We start from the raw sequence: 27,371 nt of genomic DNA on the forward strand, positions 1-27,371 counted from the left end.
GAATTAGATCGATGTCTCGAGATTCTGTTGATGTCTTGATCCCATGTCTCGAACTGTTCTGATGTCTCGAGACTTAGTTGATGTCTCGCAGACCCTTATTCCTCTAGTGATGTCTCATGTCTTCTTCTTATCTATCTAATGAAAACTTACAACACGAAACTTCCTAAAGTGTTCATCCAAGTTTACTTTGAGCTTAAATATTTTACGAGTTGAGCTCATTTACCCGGTTGTATTTTCGCTCTTGGTTTACTTGTCGAACTTACATATATTGCCTATACTTCGAGACTTAGGGGATTATGTTTTACATTTGGTATCATCAAAACCTATTACATGGTGTTCCTAACATTCAATCAAATGAACATCAATCTTTTTCTTCCACAAGACTATCCTATGCTCCACACACATCGCGTACAACTTCCCTCAAGGAGTCCATTCTACCTTCTATCAAGGATGGCATCATTTGCAATCTATTTCGACTCATCTTTCACCAAACTTTGAAAGGAAGATTACATAGTATACCCAAAATTCGACCCCACGGACTTTGAGATCAAGGTCTCCATGATCAACTTAGTGCAAACAACTCAATTTGGGGGATCAAGGATTGAGGATACCATTGCCCATGCCACTCACTTTGACAGGATTTGTCAAACTATCAAGATGAATGAGGTGAGAATTGATGAAATCAAACTCAAATTATTCTAGTTTTCTCTAAAAGATCAAACACTAAGATGCATTCCATCCAGAAGAAGGTAGAGGCCATGCCCAAGAGTTATGTGCAGATCCGATGTATGCTAATCTAACTAATTTCACTGGCATGATGGCTTTAACTTAGTGGATGAGATATCTTCTGCTAAATGATCTCATGGTATCTTAGTGGAGTTCTACTAGGAGCCAATATTGTTCAAGATATTTTTAGAATTATCTATTTGGTGAGCTTACTTCAAGATATTGACTTTGTTGATGTTAATTAACATGATTGAGTTTCAATTAGGAGGTTATTACGTAATATAGACTCCAATAGTTAATTTACCTTACTTCACATTTGAAAAAAGGGAAGTATGTGATGTCAAGATCAAACTAAGGTACTTGATAAAATACCTCTTAGTCACTTATAAGTTATGAGAATGTCCTCTAAGTGTTCTAAGATTATTAAATGACCTTGAGAAAGGCTTCTTGGCGATTAAAAGGCATCTGTTATCCAGCCAATTGACTATTTCTCTTATTCCTAGTTTGGTTACATTACCTAGGTATAAACCTAATCCAAGTTCCTATACCGCTCCTCTTTTCGTATTATTAATATTCATTACATTTGTGTTTGTTCGTTCTTTGCAATAACTGATAAGCACCAAGAATAGTCCAAATTAAGGGTCAAAAGTATAATAGAATAGGACGTTTTGCCACCCGTTTATAACAATTTCATGCATTTAAACTCAGATGTGATCAAAAACCTTTAACACAACTTTAGAAGAAGTTTTGAAGTTATTTCCATAGATAGAAAAGGGATTCAGGACCAAAACAGAGCAGAAAGCAAAGAAGCCACCAAGTAGGGACCGTCCACGTAGCCAACACGCGTGTGGGTGGCGTGGATCATTTCCAGTAGCCATCCACACGTGGTGCTGGCGTGATCCGGCCACAGGGGCCATTTCGGGATTTTTGGCTTCGTATTGCCTATTTAAACCCCTTTTTCCGGAAAGTTAAAAACCTAGCAGCTAGAAAATAGTTTTAGATATGAAGTTCCTTTGTTTTCTCCCCTCTTGGGGGAAAACTTCCTTTTCCTTAGAATAGATTCAAGAAACAATGGTAGAAGGGTAGAAGATTGAAGGCAAGAATGTAATAGAACCCATTCTCCATGGATGGTAACTCTTCTTTTCACTATCTATTTTGATTTCGTTTTTGCTTTCTTTGAATCTTCTATTGCTTTTTCTTATTTCCTTATTTTAATGTTTACTTAGATTAGATAGGGGATTGGTGGCCCCAAAACTAGCTATGTGGTTGAATTGTTGAAGATATTGCTTTAAAAATGTGAGATTTATGTTCTTGGATGTGAATACTTGTGTGGTTGATGTTTGATATGTTTTGTGCCTACACTACAGAAAAACGCGTTTTTAGCGACAGACAAAATCCGTCGCTAAAAGGGCAAAATCCGTCGCTAAATGGGTTTAGCGGCGGATTAGCAACTGAATCTGTCCGTCACAAAAACCCTCCTCGCTAGAATCTAGCGACAAAATTTTTGTCCGTCGCTAGTGTTTAGCAACGGATATATCCGTCGCTAAGTAAAATAAATTCGTCGCTAAGTAAAATAAATTCGTCGTTAAATTTCTTCCGACGACGAATTTGATGATGAAATTTGTGAGGGAATAACAACAAAATCCGTCGCTAAATCTAGGAACGAAAAATCCATCGCTAATTTCCTAGCTTGAAAATCTGGTGATGAATTTGAAAAGGAATAGCAACGGATATTTCCGTCGCTAATTATATGTTTTTTTTAAAAAATATTTTATTTATTTTAATTAAAAACCCTATTCTTTTTAATAACCCTTTTAAAGCTTAAAATCGATATGAACACAGTATATCTAACACTATTATCATCAACACTACCTACTACTATCAAATTACCATCAAACTTTATATATCATCATAAAATTAAACTATTATCAAATTCTATACTAACACAATACTTTAAATCACACTTTAATACAACAATATATATCATCGAAACACAATACTATAAAATCAAAATTACAATTACATAAGAAAAATCTAAAAGTAGCATTTTTTTGTTATTTTGAAAGTCTAGCAAAATCAAAATCTTGAAATCATCAACATGATCTCCTCCACCCACCTGCAATTCAAGCATAAGTATCAAACATCAAGCATCAAACTTCATACTCAAGCATCAAGCATCATACTATTTTCTTTGCCTTCAATTCATCGGAAACTAGTATTGCACATTTGCGATGCACGGTCATTATTAGATAGTTAATTTAAACATCTTTAACTTTTATAATTATTGAATATTTCTTTGTACACCACATTTTGAATACAGACCCGTGAAACTGCCACATATAACTATCCATGGTTAAAAACAAGTTTTTTAATAATAGCCAAACCTCTGACAAAGTTTGTCCTTGGCTTTTGTTTATTGTCATTGCATCCTTATATCAGTATTGAACTTGAAAAAGTACCTAACCAACCAAAATGATAAGAAACATTAACAATTTTGCTACAACGTATTATAACGATTAAATGAACAAAGGTGTGTTCATCAATTACCGTGTCACTGGTTACTCCTAGGTAATCTGCTCTCAAAAGAATCAAAATTCATACGATTAATCGTCATGGATTGGGATATACTTGTTTGTAACTGCTAATTGAGAACAGTATGATTAGTAACATAAAGATAGAATTATCAATTGTTAAACATTCAATTAATAAACCATAATCCATAATCACTAGTTAATCAAGATCTATAATCATCATTATGTAATTAAATCATCATCCCCAAGAATACACAGTAGTGTATCCAACAAGGCAGAGAGTAAGAGCAACTTTTTTTGCTTTGATGGATCAATGGTCAGAATCAATCACTACAGGTGTAAAAAAGAAAATGAGCTCAAAGATCAATAGCTCAAACTAATTCAAAATATGGGTGCTAGATAGATCAAATATTCATTTTAGCTACAGTGATATCTATCTAGACCGTTAATGGCAATGAAACTTATCTTTCACAAATTTGAGGCAAAATTTCCCACTCCCTTACCCACTGTCAGATTAACTCTCTTCAAGTTTGTATTACTTGCCTTCAGAATTTTACTCTGCTAATAGAAGTTTTCAGTATTTTATGTGTAAATAAAGCATAAAGCCTAATAATTGGATTGTGATCTCACAATTCTAAGGTATGTTGTTTTTGGACCAAGTGCCAGAAGAGTACACACTAACTTGTTAAAAGTTGTTATTTCAAACACCTACCTGCTGTGGTAACACAAGATTAATGCAAAGCTCAACTGCTCAAGGGTAAATGAATGCATTCAATAGCAACATATGTCATGAAAGATAGTGTAGCTATTGATCTGAAGCTCCAACTCATATAAGGCCCCAGAAGTATGGAAATTTAAGACAGGCATGAGAGCTGCAAATATGAAGAATGAATAGGAACATGAATCAATCAAACACCACATGTACATACAGAGAAAATGGATAATTCTGACCTAGTAATACTAGATCTATTTCATATGTAGTTGACAGACACTCTACTCATATCCAAATGCGGAAAGGTATTCAGCATTCAAGTGCAAGAGATTAACGGCAACCAACATACTTCTTGAAATAAGCATAAGATTAAGTGCAAATGCAAACTACTTGAATGGCAATGTTTCAATAATTATACAAGGGAAAACAATTAAGTGTAATCAAAATATTACTAAAATATTTTAAGGTTAAAAAAAAAAAGATAAGAAGAAGAGAACCTTCCGCTATACCTGCTGAGGCGCACATAGGGACGAAACTGCCCAATCCCCGACGACAAACTACCAGCCTGCCACCACCGGAATACGCCTACGCCGCCACCGCCGCCTACACAGTCGCAGCTTGGACATCTGTCGATCTGCTGCAACGCCGCCACCACGCCTTCAATCTGCTGGACGAGAAGGCGACCACCATAACTGCAACTCCGCCTCACCTCCGCGCGCAACTGAACCCGCTGCATCCGCTGTCTGCTCATCGCCACTGGCCGGCAACCACGGCTCGCTGTTCACTGTTGGACGAGAAGGAGAGAGAGAGACGCGATAACTGGAAGAGAAGGAGAGACACGAATCTGCCGCTGCTACACCGCCGCCGCCGTAACTGCCACCGTCGTTCCTCGTCGCCGGCGAGCTAAGGTCGCCATTCGCCAGACTGCACTTCGAAGCGGGGAAGCGAGAGAGGAGCGGCTGCAACTGGAAGAATAAATTATTAACAACGCTGGAATTGGAACTAAAATGATTATATACCTAGGGTTATCATATTTAGCGACGGAAATTAGAATCCGTCGCTAGATTTAACGGATTCGAATTCCATCGCTAGATTTTATTTTTAAAAAAATTGCAACCCGCTTCATTAATTTTCTAGTGACGGAATTTGAATCCGTCGCTAGATTTAGCGACGGATTTAAATTCCGTCGCAAGATTCTTAGTTTAAAATTTTTTTAAAGTTTCGTTAAAAATCTAGCGATGGAATTTTGAATCCGTCGCTAGATGTAGCGACGGATTCACATTTCCGTCGCTAGATTTTGTCAAAAAAATTCCCGCTCACTTTCTAGTGACGGATATAGTGACAGATTTTAAAATCCGTCGCTAGAGCATTATTCCCGGGTTTATTTTGCTTCGAAACAAATGTGCGCCAAATTTTTTACAAAAATCCGTCGCTAATCCGTCTCAAATTTATGCGCAAAAATTTACCGCTAAAATTAGCTACGGATTTACGACAAAATTTTTCTGTCACAATATTCTGTCGCTAATCCGTCGCTAATTTTCAATTTTTTAAAAATAAGTAAATATGTCCCTAAACCGTTGCTATTCCGTCGTTAAATTAGCAACGGAATGAATCCGTCGTTATTTCCGCGTTTTTTGTAGTACTAAGTGTGGCCACATTAGGTAGCAAACCCCGTGAAAGTGAGTATGTGCGCGATAGCGGCCACTCACGAGTCCAACTCATCCACATCCCTGCCCTTAGTCCGAAAGGAAGAGGTCCGAGAGGAGTGGTAGACTAAGTGTTCGATATAATGCCCCAACCGAATAAGGATGTGGGAGTCCAAGTGTGACGCCACTTGGTGAAGTGCCATGAACTCCCTAGTTGAATCCAAATCATTTGCTTGCAAAACCATTAGATCGTAGACCACATAGACTAGCACGAGCCCCAATCTCCACTTTACCCTTTCTTAAATTCCACCATTTAAAACCTTTAAACTCTCGTACAAATGCCCTTGAACCTAGTCATTCACGCCACTCCTTCCCTCCAACCTCCTAAATGCCAACATTAACTCGACTCCAAATCTGCCTTCCTTGAAAGACACGACACTCGGGGAGTTTTGACTCTTTATTTTAACACATTCCATACCCCACATATTCGCTCACCACTAAAACAAAACAACCCACCAATAACCAAACTTCTTTGAGGGCTAGATTCCACAAGAAAATTGTGTACCTTGTGCTTAAGAAATATATTTTTTTTTGTGCTTAAGAAATATAAGTTTTACATGTATCATCAATCCTTTGAGAACGATAATAGTCTTTATAGTGATATAGATGCTCACATCAGCACAACATGACTTTGCAATAACAAGATTCTCAATAAAACAACAAGAGTTTCAAGAAGCAAAGGATTGAGACTAGCAAGAGTATTGAGACGGTAAAAGTTCAAATATAATAGTAGGAGTTTGAATAACCAAAAAAAAATTAAAAAGACAAATTGTTTCAAATAAATGAAAGCCAATAATGTAATGTGATCAAATTAAAAAGAACTTGACAATATACGTCAATGTCACAAAAGTTAATAACTAAAAATAAAAATTTTGCTCAAAAGTAAAAGAAACCAATAATACACCCTGCGTGGCTGCGTCTCTTTATAAATACCAAAATATCAAACCAAGATGCACATCTCCCTTCTACTCTCTTATTTGACTAGTAGGCATCTGATGCGTGTACGGTGTATGTGAGGAGTGAGAAAAAAAATATGAAGAAACTGTTCTTCTTCTTCTTCTGTTGTTTCATAGGTTTTGGTTCAGCCCTCCATAGCCATATTTCAGTAGGGAAAAATGGGCATATCTTAGGGGAGCAGCCTTTGTCGAAGATCGCAATTCACAAGGCTGTTTTGGCTCTCCGAGACTCAGCCTCCATTCAAGCCAAACCCGATCTTCTTGGCCTCAAGGTAAACTCTTAATCCGTTTCCGACAACATATCTCACCTAATTTGTTAGGTAAATTTCTGCATATTCAAGTCCTCGTATAGTATCAGAATATTCAATTTGAAATTATATATGTTGATTTGGAGGTGTCCCCACCAAAATCAAAAGTTGCTGCGTTTTATTGGTGATCAAGGTTTTTACTTCTTTCATAAATGGTGAACTGTTTATCCAAAAAAAATGAATGGTCAAGGTTGGCTGGTTGGGTGTAGTTTCCTAAGTCTTCAGTTTGATAAAAACGCTTTAATTTAATTATTCCTATTCTTTCAAATTGATTTATTAGGCCGGTTAACATCTAAAATGTTGCATCGTGTACTTAATGTTGGTTATTGACAACGTATTATATATATATGGGTCATTTCAATACTAAATGCAGGATAGTTTATATCGCAATATCTTCTATCATTTGATTTAAACAATTTGTCTTTTAAATTTGAAAAAATGCAATAAAACATGTTATTGTTTAAAAAAAATTGAGAATGTGGCCAAATTTGACACATACACATTAAAAATTGAGAATGTGGTCAAAGTATTTATGTGGTTCCTGTATTATAGTGTTTTATTCAATTTAGTCCTTCTACCTAAATTTTGTTCAATTTAGTCTTTGTACTTTAAAATGTGAAACAATTAAGGACAATAATGTTAAAATCTCAATATGAGCATGTATATATAATATTTATTTTTGAATATATTGGTGGTAAAAATAATTAATTTTAAATATTTATAAGATAATATATGAGTTGGCATGTAAATATGATGACGTGGTAGAGATGATGTCAGCACCACATAAGCTATTGTCCTTAGTTGTTTTACTTTTTAATGTACAGGAACTAAATTGAACAAAATTAATGTAGAAGGACTAAATTGAACAAAACACTATAGTACAGAGACCTCATAAGTACTTTGACACACACACACACACACATATTGTAACTTGAAAGTTGAAAAGTGACGAGGGTCGGATAACTCCAACTAAATCAGTCAGACTGTTGGTTTAGTTTTAACAAGATTTTAAGTTAAATTTATTGTGGCAGTAAACATATGATAATAGATTTGTCACATCATAGAGAAAAAGAAGTAAAGAATTTGAATTTGAAATTGCATATAGGCCCTTTTTGGTAAATAATTAGTCTATCAGTTAATTTTAGTTTATTTGATCACTATTAGCTGTATGACTTGGTTAAAAAATTAATATAAGTATTTAGTTAATAAGCTTTTTGTAACTCCAAAATATTAAAGTTCAAAAGACTACTCAAAGTAATTTTTTTAATTAGCCTTTTGAAAAAAGAAATTATACCAAACAGCTATCAACTAATTTACCAAACACCTTTTTACAATCAGTTAATGTTATAAACTAATTATACATTCTAACCTATTCATCTAATTGCTATATGCTAACATCCATTTACCAAACAGGCCATAGTAAACTCTATGACAGCAAATATACCAAACAGCTATCAGCTAATTTACCAAACACCTTTTTACAATCAGTTAATGTTATAAATTAATTATACATTCTAACCCATTCATCTAATTGCTATATGCTAATATCCATTTACCAAACATGCCATAGTAAACTCTATGACAGCAAATATATGTTGCCATTAAAGGATGGGTCCGTGTGGAGTGTCATGAATGACATGTATGTCTTACAATTGTTGCCTGCAAGTTTTGGTTTTGGTCTTCATTTCCAGATTTTTACTATTAAAATTTTAATTTGGTGATTTCATTATTTTGCAGGGAGAAGATACAGAATGGGTGGCTGTGAATCTTCAGAATTCACAACCCTCCAACGATGACTGGGTTGCAGTATTTTCTCCTGCCAAATTCAAGTAACGTCTCAACTCAATCGTTCTTTTTTTTTTTTAATTTAAAAAAATCTTTTTTATGAATTTTGAAAAAAGAAAGTAATAAAACAAAAAAAGAAAAGAGAAAAAAGAGGAGAGAACCATAATCATAATTCAACTGTGGTGTAGCTGTCAACGATCTTTTATTTGAATTAATAGCAGTAACTTATAAAAGGCCCCATTTTTTTTTATTCGGATCTCTAAATTATTACTTAGATTCATAAAATAGATCTGGAATGAAATAACATTTTCAGTGAATACGTCTATTATATTGTTTAGTAAATCATTTTATTCTTGACATTGAGATATTTTACTTAAGTTATTACTAAGTTCTTATGAATAATATATTCTTTTAGTAATACCTAATTTATCGTTACTTATTTTTGTTATTTATTATAAATGTATTCTAATAATAATAATAATTGTTATTAGGGAAGAAGTACAAATAATTCATCGAACTATTTGGAAATTAGCAATTAAGCCATCGAACTCAAATAAGCTCCAAATAAGTCAATGAACTCAGGAAAACAAAGCAATTAAGTCATTAAACAGGAAAGAAAAATAATAATTAATATTTTTAACAGGTCATTTGCCTATTCCGGCCACTGACGACGACTTTTCCGGTGACCGGCTAAAAATTCCGACGACGACAAAGGTCGTCGCAGGGCGCATTTTTCGGCGAAGCCGACCATTTTTCTCTTTGGGGAAGGCGACCTGGTCGCCTTCGCCAGAAAATGCGACCGATGATGACCTCTATCGTCGCCGGAATTTTTCACCGTCACCGGAAAAGTCACCGTCAGTGGCCGGAATAGACAAATGACCTGTTAAAAATGTTAATTGTTATTTTTTTTCGGATTTAGTGGCTTAATTGCTTTGTTTTTCTGAGTTCAGTGACTTATTTGGAGCTTATTTGAGTTCAATGGTTTAATTGTTAGTTCCCAAATAGTTCGATGGCTTATTTTACCTTTTTCCTGGTTATTATTATAATTCGGGTGCGGGGATGTTCCTAGGTGCGGTCATGCGGTTAGATCTAGAAGAAAGAAACATGTCTGGAAGAAAGAAGTATAAGCTAAAAATGGTGCACCTTAAGTATTAACATCGCGTACCTTCAATTTATAACAATGGCGCACCTTAAGTGATACAAAGATGGACCTTAAGTGTAAAAATGACGCACCTTAAGTTTTGTTCAAAATTTTGTTCTTGAGGGTCTAAGCTAGGCGTCTGACAGACCCCTCATTTCAAAAGTTCTGTTCTTGAGGGCCTTAGCTACGGGGCAAACCCCTAATTCAGGCCCCTTTGTTCAAAAGGGAGAAAGGTGGCGGGCAAGGAGTGTCCGTTACCCTCTGCCGCCAATTCTTCTTGAGGTACTGGGTGACGGGCTACCCTAACCCACTACTCAGGCCCGCTAGTTATGTGGATAGATCTATTCTAGTTTTGAAGAAGAAACACGATGCACCTTAAGCACAAGACCTACGCACCTTAAGCACAAGACATACGCACTTTAAGCACAAACCCTACGCACCTTAAATTTGACCCATTTGGAAAATGATCAAATTGCCACCACGTTTTTTTTAAACGTTGTTAATCCTGGACGTTGATTTTGACAAGATCAATGGCTTCCCTCTCACCGCACCTGAGCACTCCAACCGCAGGAGAACCGATATATATATATATATATATATATATACAAGTGAGAGTGTGGATCAATTTCATTTATTCATTTAGGATGATTAATGACTTCAATTTAAATACAAAATGTTGTGGTATTTTTGTAATTATTCGGTGCATTTGAAACTGCTTGCTAATGTATACATAAATAATTGACCGTGCAGTCAGGATCTATAATAATACACTCATGTGTGTGCAACTAGTTATTCAAAATACACTATCAAGTATTTCCCAACAAGACATGCAGTTTTTTTTTTTTTTTTGGTCGTTGATCAACCCAAATTGATAGCTGAAATTAATCTATACTTTTTAGAGAACTTGATCTCACATGATCCTACCTATAATTGTGTGGAGGGTATGTTTTTTAAAATGTTTATTGCATTTCTACTTCTTAAAGGTTCTGTTTGGCAGCAATTATTTAGAAGCTTATAGCTTATTTTAAGTTATTAATAAGTTATAAGCTATGTTTGGTAATATTCCAAAATAATTTACTAGCTTAAAATAAAAGTTTATTTTGAAATGATAGCGTTTCAAAAATAAGCTAGTTGGTTCCTATTTTTTTTTTTCATCTTTATCTTTATTATTTTAAATAAATGACATTATATTCTTTATCGTTCCCAATTAAAACTTTTTTCGTCTTTTCTCTTCTCTTATATTTTTATCCATCCTATATTATTATTATTATTATTATTATTATTATTATTATTATTAATTTTTAAGATTGATTATCTAATATTATTTTTTAAGATGAAGAAAATTCGCAACAATATTGCTACGTCATTATGGGATGCTAGATCATGATTATGCTAATAGTTTCATTTCAAAATGTTAATTTTTAAATTTTTAATATGTAAACAAACCTATTTAAATATAAAACTATTTAAATTTTATGAAGATGTCATTTTCAGTCTTTTTACATTTATCAGCTTATCAAAAAGCTAATTTTACCAAATACTTTTAAGCATAATCAGCTAACTTAACAGCTCTTCAATTTTCAGTTTTTAGCTTATAGCTTTTCAATTTTCAGTTACTTTTTAGCTTTCAACTACTTTTTCAGTTAGGTTTGCAAAATATAGCGTTAATCTAACTCAACACATAATACAATTCGTAAGTCTAAAACAATAAAATTGAATTGTTATTCTATCTCGTCCTTATTTCATTCATAATGGAATAAGATTCCTATTATCTCAAAATTAATTTTTCAAATCAAACATGCTATAAATGTACCTAAAAAAAGTTATATTATATTTTTACTTTTTTTTTTGTTTACACTCTTTTGATGTGATATATTTTAATTGATTTTTGAAAGAAAAACATAAGACATTTTTTTTATTCATTTTCTTAACAAAATTAAATAAAAACATATAGGGACAAGATTATTCTATCCAAATACACTAGTCATTTTCCACTTAAAAATTCTGAACAATCATTAGTGCACTACATGGTGTCTCGCTCTCAAATGATTCACGCAAACTGTTCACGTGATAAAAATGATTCACACAAACATTTCACGTGATACTTCATTGATTACTTGGTGCACTAGCTAAATCTACAATTGTTATACTATGGACCGGGATCATATTTCATTATGAACTTTGATATAAAAATTTTATATTTTTAATTAACATATTTTATACCTACAGTTAATCATTTATGTACATATAAATAAATAACTTGATAATTATTGACACATAATATAAAAGCTACAGAAATTGTCAACTGTAAGTACAGAATGTGTCAACTACAGATACAGAACCTGAAGATTATTTTGGACCAGTGTCTACAATGCAAGGTAGACCGTGGTCCATGGTATAATTTGCCATAAATGTAAAAGGTGTGACTCGTTAAAATGTTGGAATAATAAATATAATTGAAATTAAATATTTAAAAAATACAATTATAATGAATTTTAATGAGTGTAATTTTTTTATTTGGTAATAAACGGAAATTAAAAGAGTAAATTTCAGCCAAGCAAAAAAAAAAAGAAGTAAATTTCACTTTTAATCATCAATTATTATGGTATTAGCACATTTAGTTTTTTATTTTACTGTATTCCATATTTATATAAGATTGATTAGATAATTAAAATTTTGTATTTAAATTCTTAAAGTAGAGATATTTTGTAGGGTCAGACATAGTAGATCAACTTGTAATAAAATAAAGTTAATTCTACCAGAGATCCCTTGTCTTTGGTAGCAATTCCAAATTTAGTCTCAGACTATGATTTTGTCATTTAACATTCAAACTATTATTTTTTGGACATTATTAGTCCTTCATATTCTTTCTTTGTTATTTTTTTTCGGTTTCAATCGGTTTATATGGTTTAGGACTTTATGTAAATTCTGATTTTTAGTAACCATATTTTTCAAACTGTTTTTAGTAAAGTTCTAAATCAATTAAACCGGTTGAAATCAGAAAAATTACAAAATAAAAATATGAAGAGACAAAAATGCCCTTATTAAAAATAAGAAAAGTTATGAGAAGGACTAAAAGTGTACAAAAAATAATAGTCTATGATGTTACATGACAAAAAGATAGTTTGAGACTAAATTTGGAATTGACACTAAAGACAAAGGACCTCTGGTGGAATTAACTCTAATAAAATATATATTCTAATTAAAAAATATTGTTTATAAGAAAATTAATATTTATGCTATAACAAATAATGTTTGATTTAAGTAAAGAAAAAATAATGTATTCTTAGGATGTTCTAGTATGACTTTCATATTATTTGAGGGTGACAATTTAAAAAATAATATCTTTCACTTTTGTAATGATTGAAAGAAACAAATCTAATTTAAAAATATTATTATATTTTAATTCCTACTACAAAGTATAAAATAGTTTCGAAAAAAAAAGCAATAGAAAAAAAAACAAAACAAAAATAAAAAAGAAATACCATGGGTTTCTTTTGTGTACACTATTTTTTTTTTTTTTAAATTTTGACTAACTCTATTACATTGTAGTATATACACTTTCTCAACCTGTGGAAGCACAAAGAGTTAATGTTGCCTCCACTGAGGCTCGGTCTCGTGACCTCCCATATGGAAGAGCCACTACATGCCATTTGAGCACAAGGCTAATGGTTGTGTACACTAATTTAGTTGTTATAATAATAATAATAATAATAATAATAATAATAATAATAATAATAATAATAATAATAGTAGTAGTAGTAGTAGTAGTAGTAGTAGTAGTAGTAGTAGTAATAATAATAATATAAAAACAAAATATCCATTATTATTATTTATTATTATTATTAAAAAATTTAAAAATATTTTATGCTAAGTCAAGTCAAGAATAATAACAAGTTAAAAGGAATATTTTGTTCCCAAAATTTGTACATGAAAAGAAAAGCTAAAAAGAAAATAATAAATATAAATATAGTTATTATTATACATAGAAGCAATTAAAATGTACAAGTTATCAAAATGCACGTGATTACACCAACAGATTTTATATGCCAATTAGAATCTTTAATAAACAACATTAACTCTTATATAATTTAGTGGGAAAAGCGTCAAATAAGCCCCTAAACATTTTTTGAAAAGTCAATTAGACCTCTAAACATTTAAAAAGTGCAATTAGACCCGTTAACATGTTAAGTTGGGGCTAAGAAGTCTAAAAACCGGTAAATAACCTGCTATTACAGGTCATTCCCATCTCAGGCAAAAATTCGGCGACAATCGAATCGTCACCGATCACCATACGCCGCCAGTGGTTGCCTTCCACCATAGAAGGCGACCTTCCGCCACCTGGGAATGGTCGCCCTCAATGGAGAAGGCGAAACTGTTTTGAGGGCGACCAGTTGGTCGCCTTCCGCCGCCGGAGTATGGCGATCGGCGACGGCCAACCGTCGCCGGATGGGAATGACCTGCAATAGCAAGTCATTTACTTGTTTTTGGGTTACTTTTTCCCAATTTAACATGTTAAAGGGTCTAATTATACTTTTTAAATGTTTAGGGACCTAATTGACTTTTCAGATAATATTTAGGGGCTTATTTGACTCTTTTTCCTAATTTCTAAAAACATAATAAATGTGAATGAAGGTTATACCCCTCATTTATGTCCGTTTTTTCCGTTAAGTCTTTTTGTACATTATGCTATAAAAGTTGTACTACATAATATTTTGGACAAATATACCCCTACCGTTATAACTTCCGTTATCTTTTCCACTATTGTTACTATGCACATGCATCCACCATATATTTTCTTATCTTATTCAATAATAATAATAAAATATACACATTAAATATAAGAGTTATATGTTAGTTATTTTTTAAAATATAAATATCTAATTTATAAAAATATTTTACATTATTATTATTATTATTTACTATATTAAAATTTAAATAAATTTAAAATTTTAATATAAAATACTAATATTGGGCACCTATTTTTTGCGCATTGCGCATAAGAAAAACTAGTAGTAGATATACATGTTTAGACTTTTTTTTTTTAAAATAATTGCTTATTCATTTCATTATTATTTTTTTAAATTTGCAAATACAGTGAGTCTATTTGTTACCCAGAAGATGCTATAGAAGAAAAGGGTTGCCAAACCCCATTCATTTGTACCGCTCCCATAAAGGTACGAAAATCCATAATAAGAATGACAATGTATATTTGTTCAATAGATATTCAATTATTATACAATGGACCATGGTCCAAAAGAGCCGATGTCTCTTTAAGTAAAAAAAAAAATGAGGCCGTTATACTTATCTAATCTCGTATTATGATATGCTCAGAATAAAATAAAATTACAATGTATTTAAAATGAAAATGAATAACATGACTCACATATTGAATATATTGTCAAACGAAATTGTAGTTGAATTATAATGATACTTTAGTTGTACTGTAATGAAACTGTAGTGTATCTAATATGAAACTCAATAACATGTCTTATATATTGAGTGTATATTGTCAAATAAACTGTAGTTGAATTAAAGGGTTCAGGTGCGGATATATCTTCTCGTGCGGTTGTGCGGTACTCACCTTAAGCATTAAAACAGCGCACCTTAGGTACACAAACCACGCTCATAATTAAGCTAAAAACACAAACCACGCACCTAGAGTTTTTAAATGGTGCACCTTCAGTTGAGAACAAACACTACGCACCTTAAGTACACAAATCACGTAACTTAAGTACACAAGCCACGCACCTTAATAACACAAACCACACACCTAAGGCTTTAAAATGTCGCACATTAAGTTTGAACAACTCGCGCACCTTAAGAAGGAAAACATCGCACCTTAAGATGGAAAACCACGCACCTTAAGCTTTAGGCTCACTAACCTTAAGTTTCAATACTTACGCACCTCAAGCATACAAATCACGCACCTTAAGAAAAGAAATCACGCACCTTAAGAAGGAAATTACGTACCTAAAGCCACCTCACAACCGCACGGGAGACACCCCACCGTACCAGAACTGAATTATATATGATAATAATAATAATATAATAATAATAATAATCTAATCTAAAAATATAATAAATCTCAATAAAGGTTATATCTTTGATTTATGTCCCTCTTTTTGTATGCTAATAAAGGTATACATTTTATTTTAAATGTTGTACACTTCAATGTTATTAGACAAAATTGTTCCTACTACATTCTTGTTAGACAAAACTAACATTACACCGTTATAACACCGTTACTTTTTAATTATAACATTGATAACTCCATCATTATTACCATACACCTATATCTATCATATATTTTTCCTATTCTTTAAATATCATTTTATTAAAATCATTATATAATTAATTTAATGGTTGATTATATTTTAATTAAATTTATATGAATGGTACGTAAATCATATATGTGTGTATAAAATACATATATTATTTATGTATACATAATTTTTGCTTTTTTTCTTTTTCTTTTTTATGCATTGTTTATGTATAAATCATATATGTAATGTGTGTGTATATAATACATATGACTTTTTTTTTTTTGCCATGTTTCGAACTTATAAAATGATAGCACCAGACCTGTATATTACATCAAAAGGAAAGAAAATGGAAAATCCTAAATTTTCCCATGTGTCTTTATGGCACGATGTCGATCGCATAAAATGTTAAAACATTTCAATTAAAACTAACTATATTTTTTTTTCCCCTTATGCAGTACAAGTTTGCAAATTACTCCAATGACAATTACATTGAGACAGGAAAAACTACACTCAAATTTCAGCTAATCAATCAACGGGCAGATTTCTCCTTCGCACTCTTTTCTGGAGGTCTAGACAATGTATGTGCTATTAAAATAGAATTTGTCCACGCTAAATTTAAAAATAAAATAAGTAAAATAAGGTCAGTTTGAAAACTTGAAAAATGACTTTTGAAAGTCATTTTTAAAATGAATGACTTATTTAACGAAAAATACTTATTCTGGTTAAAGGAAGAATGACTCAAGACAATGTCAAATCGGTGGGTTGTCAACAGTCACCCGCCTCCATTGAGGCTCGAATCCACTTCCTTCCATGTGAGAGTGTAAACCGGGTGCCATTAGACCACAAGGTCTTTGGCAAGTACATTTTTAATATACTAAAAATATATTTTTTTGTACGTAAAGTACATTATTTGAAAGACATTTTTTAAATACTGAAAGCCACTGTTGCAAAAATCCCCGCCTAGGCGCAAGGCGCTCCTAGACCGAGGCGAATTGCTCCCTAGGCGTCTGTCTAGGTGGCCTGCCGCCTAGCGCCTAACTCGGTCGACTGGGCCGAGTTGGCGGCCGACTAGTCCGAATTTGGCCGAGTTAACTCGCCTAACTCGGCAGAGTTAGCCGAGTTAACTCGAGCAGGTCGGCCTTGTTAATTTTATTGTAATTTTATTATTATATTTATATATATTTAAATTTATTTATTTATATAAATAAGAGAAGTAAGATATATATATAATATAATATAATATAATATATATAATATAATATATGACACACACCCACATACATGAATTATTTTTTTGTTTTTATAGGTCGCTGCCTAGGTACCGCCTAGACCGCTTAGGCGCTAAGCGCTAGTCTACCGCCCGACTAGCGCCTAGCGCCTGCTGTAACCATGCTGAAAGTACATTATTTTATATATACTATCAAATAATGTACATTCAGTACAAAAATAATGTATTTTTAGTATATTAACAATGTACCTTATATATATGGTCCACACAGTTATGTGGATCATGGTCCACACAATAATTTGCCAATCAAGTCGAGATAGGCCAAATAATAAAAATCTTTGCCTGCGTGGCTTGGCCATAGCCCAAAATATTAAAAATTTGTTTTCTTCAATTTTTATTATAATAAATAAATTATAAAGTTAAAATTATTTATTTACATCTTTTTATTATATAATACTACGTAATTATTAATCTTTTTTTTTGAATACTACTCACTTTATTACAATGCGGTATCTGCTCATTACTACTTTCTCAACTTATTGAAGCACAAAGATTCAATATCGCCTCCACTGAGGCTTAAACCCACAATCTCTCAACTTGGTGCCACTGGACCATAAGGTTCTTGGCATAAATTTTACTTATAAGTCTATTATTAATATAAATAGTAAATTATGATCATTAAAATAATGAATATTATATAATAAATAACTTTGTAATAGATATATGTTAATGATTTTAAAATGATGAAACAGATCAGAAAAAATAAAATGTTATGACTTCAGCCAAGTAGGGAATGCTTGTTTCATGTCTCTCAACTAAACATTAGAAATAAAAATGTTTTTAAAAAAGAAATGAATCATTTTTTAGAAAATGTTTTATGTGTTTCCAAATGGACCCTAATGTGTTTCTATATTTCATTCTAAACATGTTTTCACTTAGAAATAATGAAGCATTAGTTCTCCTTAAAATTTTATTTTATCATATATTTGGATAAACAACAAATTAATTTTATGCTAAAATATGTACATTTGAGGTTGTTTCATCTTATCACTCTTTGTACACACATTGATAAATGTTAATGAATATGAAATATTGACAGAGTAGATTGTTTTTAGGTATTTACATACTAGCTATCTAATATATTGTGGGTATTATTTACGGATGTGAGAGTGCAGCCGAAATTGATATCAGTATCAAATTTCTTGTCATTTGTGAATCCCAAAGCTCCACTTTGGCCACGCCTTGCTCTTGGAAAGTCCTGGGACCAAGTAAGTTCATTATATATATGTACACACCTTTTTCTTCTAATTTTAATTTTAATTGGAAAAGAATTTAATTAGTTAAATAAATTTGTTCAGATGACAGTAACATGGACAAGTGGTTATAACATAGATGAAGCTTATCCGTTGGTCCAATGGGGTTGGAAGGGACAAGCTCAAAAACGTACACCTGCCGGAACTACAACGTACCACAGGACCAGCATGTGCGGTATGTATGGTTCATTATTAGAAATATAATAATGTGAAAATGTTTAACTAACACATACAAGCTAAGCTAGTTTCAATTATATTTCATTCAAAATGTTTTTGGCATTTGGTAATAATAATCTATATACAAACCAATAATAGAAGATTGTAGTAAATTGGCCTGGGTTACAGGTCCACCTGCACGAACAGTTGGTTGGCGTGATCCCGGTTTCATCCACACTGGCTTTTTGAAGGAATTGTGGCCAAATGTTATGTCAGTTTCCTTCAAACCAATCCTGCTTTTCACATATTACAGTATTACCACGAATTTCTTATTATCAAGTTTTAATCATTTATTTTATATTAGTTAAAATTTAAATATTCATAGATTTTCTATGATATCAACGATATCGATCATATACAACTAAGAAAGATATGCTTGATTTGTACCAATTAAGTAGTACTTTCCATGTGATTTCACTATATGTAATTCATTTATCATGTATTATTAACACTCAAATAAAGAAAATAATGTACTTGACTAGGTATAAGGGAATGCGACAAATATAATAAATATAAATGAATCATTCTTTTTTTTTTTATTTCATATTTTCACAGCTACACTTATAAGGTTGGCCATTTACTATTGAATGGAACATACGTTTGGGGCAAGAAATATTCATTTCGAGCACCGCCATCTCCAGGACAAGAATCACTGCAACGCATTATAATATTTGGAGACATGGGAAAGGTAAATTTACCTTAAATTTATCATATTATTTACTCTATGCTTACCTTAATTATCATATTTTTTACTTTATGCTTACTGTTGAGATTAACAAGAACAAGAAACAATAATAATGGTAGAAAGTAAAGAATGCAAGAATTACGTGGTTCGGCGATGTGCTTACGTCCACGAGAGTGAAACTATTCTTTTATTAATTTTGATGGTGATACCACACCAAAGATACAACCAATATATTTATAGGCATCTAGCCTTGTACAACGGGTCCGACCCAATTTGCTCCACTCCTATTCCTTTTATGAAACAAACCCATATTCCTTATATAAAACAAATTCATATTCCTTATATGAGACAAACTCAACAAATCTCCACATTGGCGAATATGCCCTTTAAGTGAAAAGACATATCTCACGTATACCCATAGGTCGGGACACCCATGCTCATCTAACATCTAGAAACACCAAACAAGTCCAAATAACGTTTGAACTTGTTACTGGTAACTGTCTTTGTCAACAAATCGGTTGCATTCTCACTTGTATGAATTTTATGAAACAAAATCTCACTAGAAGTAACCAACTCTCTAACCTTATGAAACCTTACTTCAATATGCTTGGTCCTGACATGCTATACTTGATTTTTAGCCAAAAAGATGGCACTATAACTGTCATAGTGTAATTGAACTCCACCTTGCTTAATTCCCAATTCCTTAATCAAACTTGAATGTCACAATACCTTTTTAGTTGCATCAGCCACAACCATGCATTCTACTTTAGTTGTAGACAAAGCTACAACAGACTGAACTAATGATATCCAACAAACAAGACCACCACCAAGAGTAAAGAAGTATCCCGTTGTAAAACACTTATTATCCAAATCACCAGCATAATTAGAATCAATATATCTCATGAGTACCTGCTCACTTTGTTGATTACTAAATACAATAACATGTCCCATAGTGCTTCTTAAGTACTGGAGAACTCACTTAACTGTCTTCCAATGTTGTTTCCCATGTTCAGACATGTAGTTACTAACTTGGCTAACAGCATGAGCCAAATCAAGTTGAGTACAAATTATTGCATACATTAAGCAGTCAACTCCACTACTAGCATAAGGAACCTTTGCAACATTTTGAATCTCACTAACTATTTGAGGACATTGACCAAATGAGAGTTTAAAATGATTAGCCAAAGGGGTGTTAACCGGTTTAGACTTACTCATCCCAAACCTGTCAAGGACTTTCTCAATATAAATCTGTTGAGTTAGCCACAACTTCTTTGCCCTCTATCCCTGTGAATTTTCATGTCAAGAATTTTTTGTGCTCAGTCTTTCATATCAAATCCTGACTCAACAAAGCTTCCAATGTAGTAATATCATTCATACTTTTAGCAGCAATCAACACATCATCCAGATACGATAATTGATGAGCACAAATGATGAGTGTAAGAAAGGGTGTAATGTCGTTCCGCTGAGGATTGGTGTTATGGCACGAAACTGTGTAAATTACCAGGCACTAGAGTATATGAATTTATAGAATCCAAGTAACAAAGACTGAATGATGTGGAATAAAAGTAAACAATTGATTAAGATGTAAGCTGTATGATAAAAGTATGGGCCAGATTAGGGGGATTGTAACCTTGATGTTCTAACAAGCTCAGGATTAGGGAAAGAATAATTAACCAAGGGATATATGGGCAATGCACAAAAGAATTCTACTCAGCTACTTTCATAATCAATAAGAGAATTAGGCTAAGATTGCCCCACTGTCGTGATGCATCAATCATAACCTTAAACACCTAAGCATTGTAAGCCCCCAATATTACCTCTACTTTCATAGCAGGAAAATTAGGTTGAAATTGGTAAGGCTCGAGGTCTCCATCCAATTGTCGTTGTAATGAATCCCTCTCCTAGACTAGCAATTAATTCTGGCAACAAACCAATAACTAGTGCAAAGAAATCCCCAAATCAACATAAACCCTAGGTAAAAGATTCAATCCCTTTATGCAATAATCATAAATCGAACATCAAGATTAACAATGGATCCCTAATCCAAACCCATAAACGAATTACTCCCGCATGATGGGAGTAAACAAAGCAAAGCAATAAATAACCATAAACATTGCAAGAAATATAAAGGGAAGAGAAACTTAACTGATAAAGAACAAATCCAACTTCAATCCAAGATTCCAAGCTTGAAATTAAATAATCTAATGTATAACTAATCTAAACTATGCTAGAGAAATATAGAGAGAAAAATAAACTAAAACTAATTAGGGTTCAGAACTCTGTAAGGGAACCCCCTTCAATTGTAGAGAATAGGTCAAATATATAGGAGGTAGATGGGCATTGGCCCATTAGGCATCTTCCAATTCTTTTCCAACTTGTATTCTTCCTTGTAATTCCCTTTTCTTCCAGAACTTGTCCAAAATATTCCAATATTCTTCCTTTGTTGTTCCTTGTAGATAATTCAGCACTTGGACAATATAACACACAAACAGTTCCCAATTTCACTAGGATACAGAAAATAACCTTCAAAACAACTAGAATAAGGGGTGAATAATTGTACAAAATAGCGGATATCAATAATAGAAAAATAAAAGAACCATCATCAAGTTTGTTAACATATACATAACAATTATAGTCACTACATGTGTAGCCAATTTGAATCATGTAAGAATCGAACAGCGTGTACCACTGTTGTGGAGCCTGTTTCAGTCCATACAATGATTTCTTAAGCCTACAAACTAGATGCTCACCTCTAAGTTTAACAAACCCTTCAGGTTGCTTCATAAAAATTTGTTCATCTAGATCACCATACAGAAAAATAGTCTTCACATCCATTTGCTCCAAATGCAATTCCCAAATAGCTACCAAAGTAAGTACTAACCTAATAGAAGTATGTCTAACAACAAGAGAGAAACACTCATCATAATCTAACCCTATTTTGTTGAGAAAAATCCCTTCGCAACTAATTGAGCCTTGAATCTTTACCCTTCTTTTTCTGATACTGGTGGTTTCTTCCTATAGACCCACTTGCACTACCCTATCGCCTTCTTGCCTTGAGGAAGTTGAACTAACTCCCATGAATGATTCTGATGTAAAGACTCCATCTCCTCAGTCATACTTGCCATCCATTTATCTTTCTCTTGGCTAGAAACAATCTCTTGAAAGGTAACTAGATCATTATTAGTAACAAGAAGTGCAAAAAAGGTCATATCCTCAAACCCATATGTGTTAGGTGGTTTGAAATTGGTGTTTTTTGGCCTATCTCTGGCCAAACAATAATCTTGTAAATTCTCTAAACTCGAACTTGTTGTAGATGTGACATTTGCGACCTCCTGAGTCTCAACCGTAGGTTGATTATTTGCTTTTTCATTCAAATGAACCCGATCTATATCCACTTCTACCATGCCAGAACCATCAATCGGTGTATCTCCTTTCTTCGGCTGAACCATGTAATGCTCATCAAACACTGCATCTTTGCTAATCATCACTTTCTTGGTTGCAAGATCCCAAAACTTGTATCCTTTTGTACCTTTCTTGAAGATTAAAAAGATGCACTTCTTTGACTTTGGATCTAATTTCGATCTCTCACCACATGAAACAAGAACATAACCAGGACAACCAAAAACTTTTAAGTAATCAAAACTCACAATATTACCTGACCAAACCTCTTTAGGAACCTTGCCACCAAATGATGTCCGTGGTGATTTATTGATCAAATAACATGCCATGTTCACTCCTTCTACCCAAAAAAACACTTAGAGAGCCCAGTGTTTAATCTAAGATACCTTGTTCTCTCAACAATAGTTATATATTAAGCCACTCAGCAACACCATTCTGTTGTGGTGTCTTTCGTATTGTATAGTGCCTCTGAATTCCATGTTTTGCACAAAATTTCTGGAATTCTATATAAGTATATTTTGTCCCATTGTCAGACCTCAAGTACTTTATTTTTCTACCAGCTTTGTTCTCAACCTCAACTTTCCACAGCTTAAATTTCTCAAAAACTTCATATTTATGTTTCAAGAAATACACCCAAAATTTACTAGAAAAATCTTCAGTAAACATAACATACTATCGAGAGTCATCCATCTTAATGTTCCCTGGTAGGTCCCCAAACCTAAGAATGCACATAATCTAGAATCTTTCCAGTTTTATGCTTCCCAATCAAAAAATTGACTGTGGATTGTTTCCCAAGGGCACAAAAATCTAGCTTACAACATTTAAATCCTTTTAAAATATTCATTTGGTGCAATTAAGACAAATCACATTCACCAAGGTGACCCAAATGTAAATTCTACAACTTAGTAGTATGACCATTAGACTCAACAGAATGTGCTCGACCTACAACAGTACTGCCCAACAACCTATATATGTTCCCAGTGATCTTTTACCCTTTCATCACAGTTAAAGCACCCTTACTGATTTTAATGGTTTCCCTATCACTTTTAGATGAATAAAATTATTAGCATGCAAACTGCCAAGAGAAATCAGGTTCTTAGTTAATCTTGGTATATGTCTGCTATCATGCAAAGTTCTTACAATACCATCATACATTTGTATGTTAATATCACCAATACTCATGATATTATGACATTTATCATCACCCAAAAAAAACGTTGTGAACCACTCTCTGTTAGGCATAATATGATAGGAGCATCTCGAGTCTAGGATTTAAGCATCTAACAACTGTCTTGATTAAACTGTTAGAATATCACCTTCACTATAATATGAGTCATTAGCATGTACCACGTTCGTAGTCTCTTATTGCGTATTCAACTTTGGACAATCTATATTCATGTGCCCAAACTCCTTACACTTGTAGCACCTAATTTTCTTGTTATTTCTAGACTTTGGACAATTTGAGTCATTAGCCTGTGCCACATTCCTAATGCGCATTCCTTCAAATCCCCCAATTAGTCTTTACTAGATTAGCTGGCTTTTTTTGCCTTTAAGGTTTTCAGAAGACCTTGTTGGGTCAAAAAATCCTTCACCCAAGATTTCCATAACTCAAAATTTCTTGTACCATCAAACTTTGATACATCGAATTTCGCACTTGAATTGGTCATCTCAACAATGCTCTGATACCAATTTATTGAGATTAACAAAAACAATAAATAATAATAATGACATAATGTATAGAAAATAAGATGTATATGGTTCGACAGTGTGCCTACGTCTACGAGAGTGAAACTATTTTTTTATTAATTGTGATGTGATACAACCAATGTATTTATAGGTATCTAACCTTGTACCATGGGCCTGACCCAATTGCTCCACTTTTATTCTTTAAACAGGACAAAATCATATTCTTTATATGAGAGAAACTCAACACTTGTAATTTTTAATTTTTTACTCTATGTTTACCTTAATTTCTTCATTTGAATTGTACTTACATACTTTTATGTGACCAGCAAGAGCGTGATGGTTCAAATGAATATGCGAATTATCAGCCTGGGTCACTCTTGACAACTGACCAGCTCGTGGATGACCTAGATAATTTCGACATTGTCTTCCTCATTGGAGATTTACCTTACGCGAATGGCTATGTCTCCCAATGGGACCAGTTCACTGCACAGGTTGCACCCATAACCTCCACTGTGCCATTCATGATCGCAAGGTTTAATTTGTTTGTTTTTGTTCATAATTTTGAAACTCTAAAGCAAGTATAAGCTTTACGTAATACTATTAATTAAATAAATAATTATATTGCAGCGGCAACCATGAACGGACCTTTACAAATTCAGGATCAATCTACGATGGCCAAGACTCTGGCGGTGAGTGTGGAGTGCCGGCTGAAACCACGTACTACGTTCCGGCGGAGAACAGAGCCAAATTTTGGTATCAAACGGAGTATGGGCTGTTCCACTTCTGCATAGCGGACACGGAACACGACTGGAGAATTGGGTCAGAGCAGTACAGATTCATCGAGAAGTGCCTAGCGTCGGCCAACCGCCACAAGACTCCATGGCTCATCTTCGCCGCCCACCGCGTGCTTGGCTACTCCTCTAACGACTGGTACGCCAGAGAAGGGTCGTTCGAGGAGCCCATGGGGAGGGAGCACTTGCAGGGGTTGTGGCAGAAGTACAAAGTTGACATGGCTTTCTACGGCCACGTCCACAACTACGAGCGCACCTGCCCCATCTACCAGAACCAATGCGTCAACGACGAAACCTCTAACTACTCTGGCACCGTCAACGGGACCATCCACGTCGTGGTCGGGGGCGGAGGGAGCCATCTCTCGCAGTTCACCTCCATCAATACCACTTGGAGCCTGTACAAGGATTACGACTGGGGGTTCGTCAAGCTCACTGCGTTTAATCAATCCTCTCTCCTCTTCGAATACAAGAAGAGTAGAGATGGCAAAGTGTATGATTCTTTCACCATCTCAAGGGACTACAGGGATGTATTGGCCTGCGTTCATGATGGGTGTGAGCCAACCACTCTCGCAAACTAGATCGATAAAAGATATGAACCAAATTGGCTGGTGATGAGGTGCAAACATTGTTGCCTCTTGCTTAGGGTTATAATAATGTTTAAGCTGAAAATGATAAATTGGGTTTTGCCAAAATAGGCTTGTTAGGAGACTCAAGCTCCAATTGCGCTGCTCTAAATTAGATCGGGTCATGTGTACTTTATTTGGCAATTTAAAATATCCATTGTTATATTATGGACCAAGTGCATTTTGCATTGTGAAGCTTGGTCCAAAATACATTCAGACTATGTACTGCAATTACTATATTATATATTTTCAATTAATAAATTATATACCTATTAAATTATCATATTATCATGTATCTGTAAGGCTGTACTTAATTTAAAATTAAGAATGTTTGACTATAGCATTGAATTAATGACATATATTACATGCATGATCTATCATGTCAATGGTGGGTGTCAATCTAAACACAACCAGAAATATATGACATGAAAAAAAGAATAATAATAATAAAGATAATCAAGAATCATGTAGCAGGAGTGGAGATGGAGTTGTGTTGACATGGGGTTGACCAGTAATGATCTGGGGTAGGTCTTGTTTTGCCTTCAATGGCGGCGATTTTGAAGCGGCAAAATGGGCATGAATTGTTTGTCATCAACCACCTCAGAATGCAGCGTTCATGAGTGTAGTGAGAGCAAGGCAAGCGGGCAACCTCCGACCCAACACACATATCTATCAAACAGATACCGCAGCTCTCTTCCTAAACCTCGCCCTCGCCGCCGCCTTCCAACTTCACCCTCTCTATCGCCTGAGACTGCAGCACCACCATTCGCCACTCCATCTCCCTCTCCGGCCGCCGGAATGTCCGCTCGACCCACTCGCCGTTAGCCCTTCCACTCTGAGCCGCGCGCCGCGCCGCCTCTAGCCCCTCCTTCGACAGCTTCACGAACTTGGAGATCTGTAGCTTCACATACGGATATCTCTCGTCGCTGTTATCGTCTTCTTGCTTGCGCACCAAATTCTTCACGTCTCGGAGAAGCAATGCCAGAAGAAGAAGCATGCAGTTCCAGTTCACGACGGGGAGTTCGAACCCGACGTTTGTCTTCCAGAAGAGCTGTACGTCTTGCAGAGGGAAAGGCACGTTCATGAGATCAACCAACCGATTCACAGCGGCGACGCCGCTCTCGAAACAGGAAAAATCGTCGCAATTTACCCACAACTCGTAACTGGTCTTGTACCGTACGAGGTCGTAATGGCTCACTTTACGATTCGGGTTAAGGTGGACAAGGAGAACTGTAAATGTGACGGGGAAACATCCGGGCCGTCGCGGCGGTTTGGATCGAGACGGAGGCATTGTCGTCT

At 34.1% G+C, this 27,371-nt stretch overlaps 1 protein-coding gene across 1 annotated transcript; it reads left to right on the forward strand.

Annotated features, from left to right (window-relative positions):
• Positions 1-6,621: 6,621 nt before the first annotated feature.
• LOC116032660 (nucleotide pyrophosphatase/phosphodiesterase-like) lies at positions 6,622-26,355 on the forward strand. Its single transcript, XM_031275331.1, has 10 exons — positions 6,622-6,903; positions 8,677-8,768; positions 14,964-15,042; positions 16,587-16,709; positions 18,535-18,627; positions 18,718-18,847; positions 19,018-19,099; positions 19,444-19,576; positions 24,985-25,190; positions 25,286-26,355. The coding sequence occupies exons 1-10, from the start codon at positions 6,709-6,711 to the stop codon at positions 26,025-26,027; spliced, it is 1,875 nt and encodes a 624-aa protein (XP_031131191.1). The 5' UTR covers positions 6,622-6,708; the 3' UTR covers positions 26,028-26,355.
• The last annotated feature ends 1,016 nt before the right edge of the window (positions 26,356-27,371 follow it).

This window comes from Ipomoea triloba, chromosome 10 (assembly GCF_003576645.1).
Source record: "Ipomoea triloba cultivar NCNSP0323 chromosome 10, ASM357664v1".
NCBI lineage: Eukaryota > Viridiplantae > Streptophyta > Magnoliopsida > Solanales > Convolvulaceae > Ipomoea > Ipomoea triloba.

Bases quoted from the DNA above. Each gene is read 5' to 3' on its own strand.
- LOC116032660 (XM_031275331.1), top strand. From the start codon at position 6,709: ATGAAGAAACTGTTCTTCTTCTTCTTCTGTTGTTTCATAGGTTTTGGT. The intron at 8,769-14,963 runs GTAACGTCTCAA...TTGCAAATACAG, and splicing joins TTTTCTCCTGCCAAATTCAA to TGAGTCTATTTGTTACCCAG. The intron at 18,628-18,717 runs GTAAGTTCATTA...AAATTTGTTCAG, and splicing joins TTGGAAAGTCCTGGGACCAA to ATGACAGTAACATGGACAAG.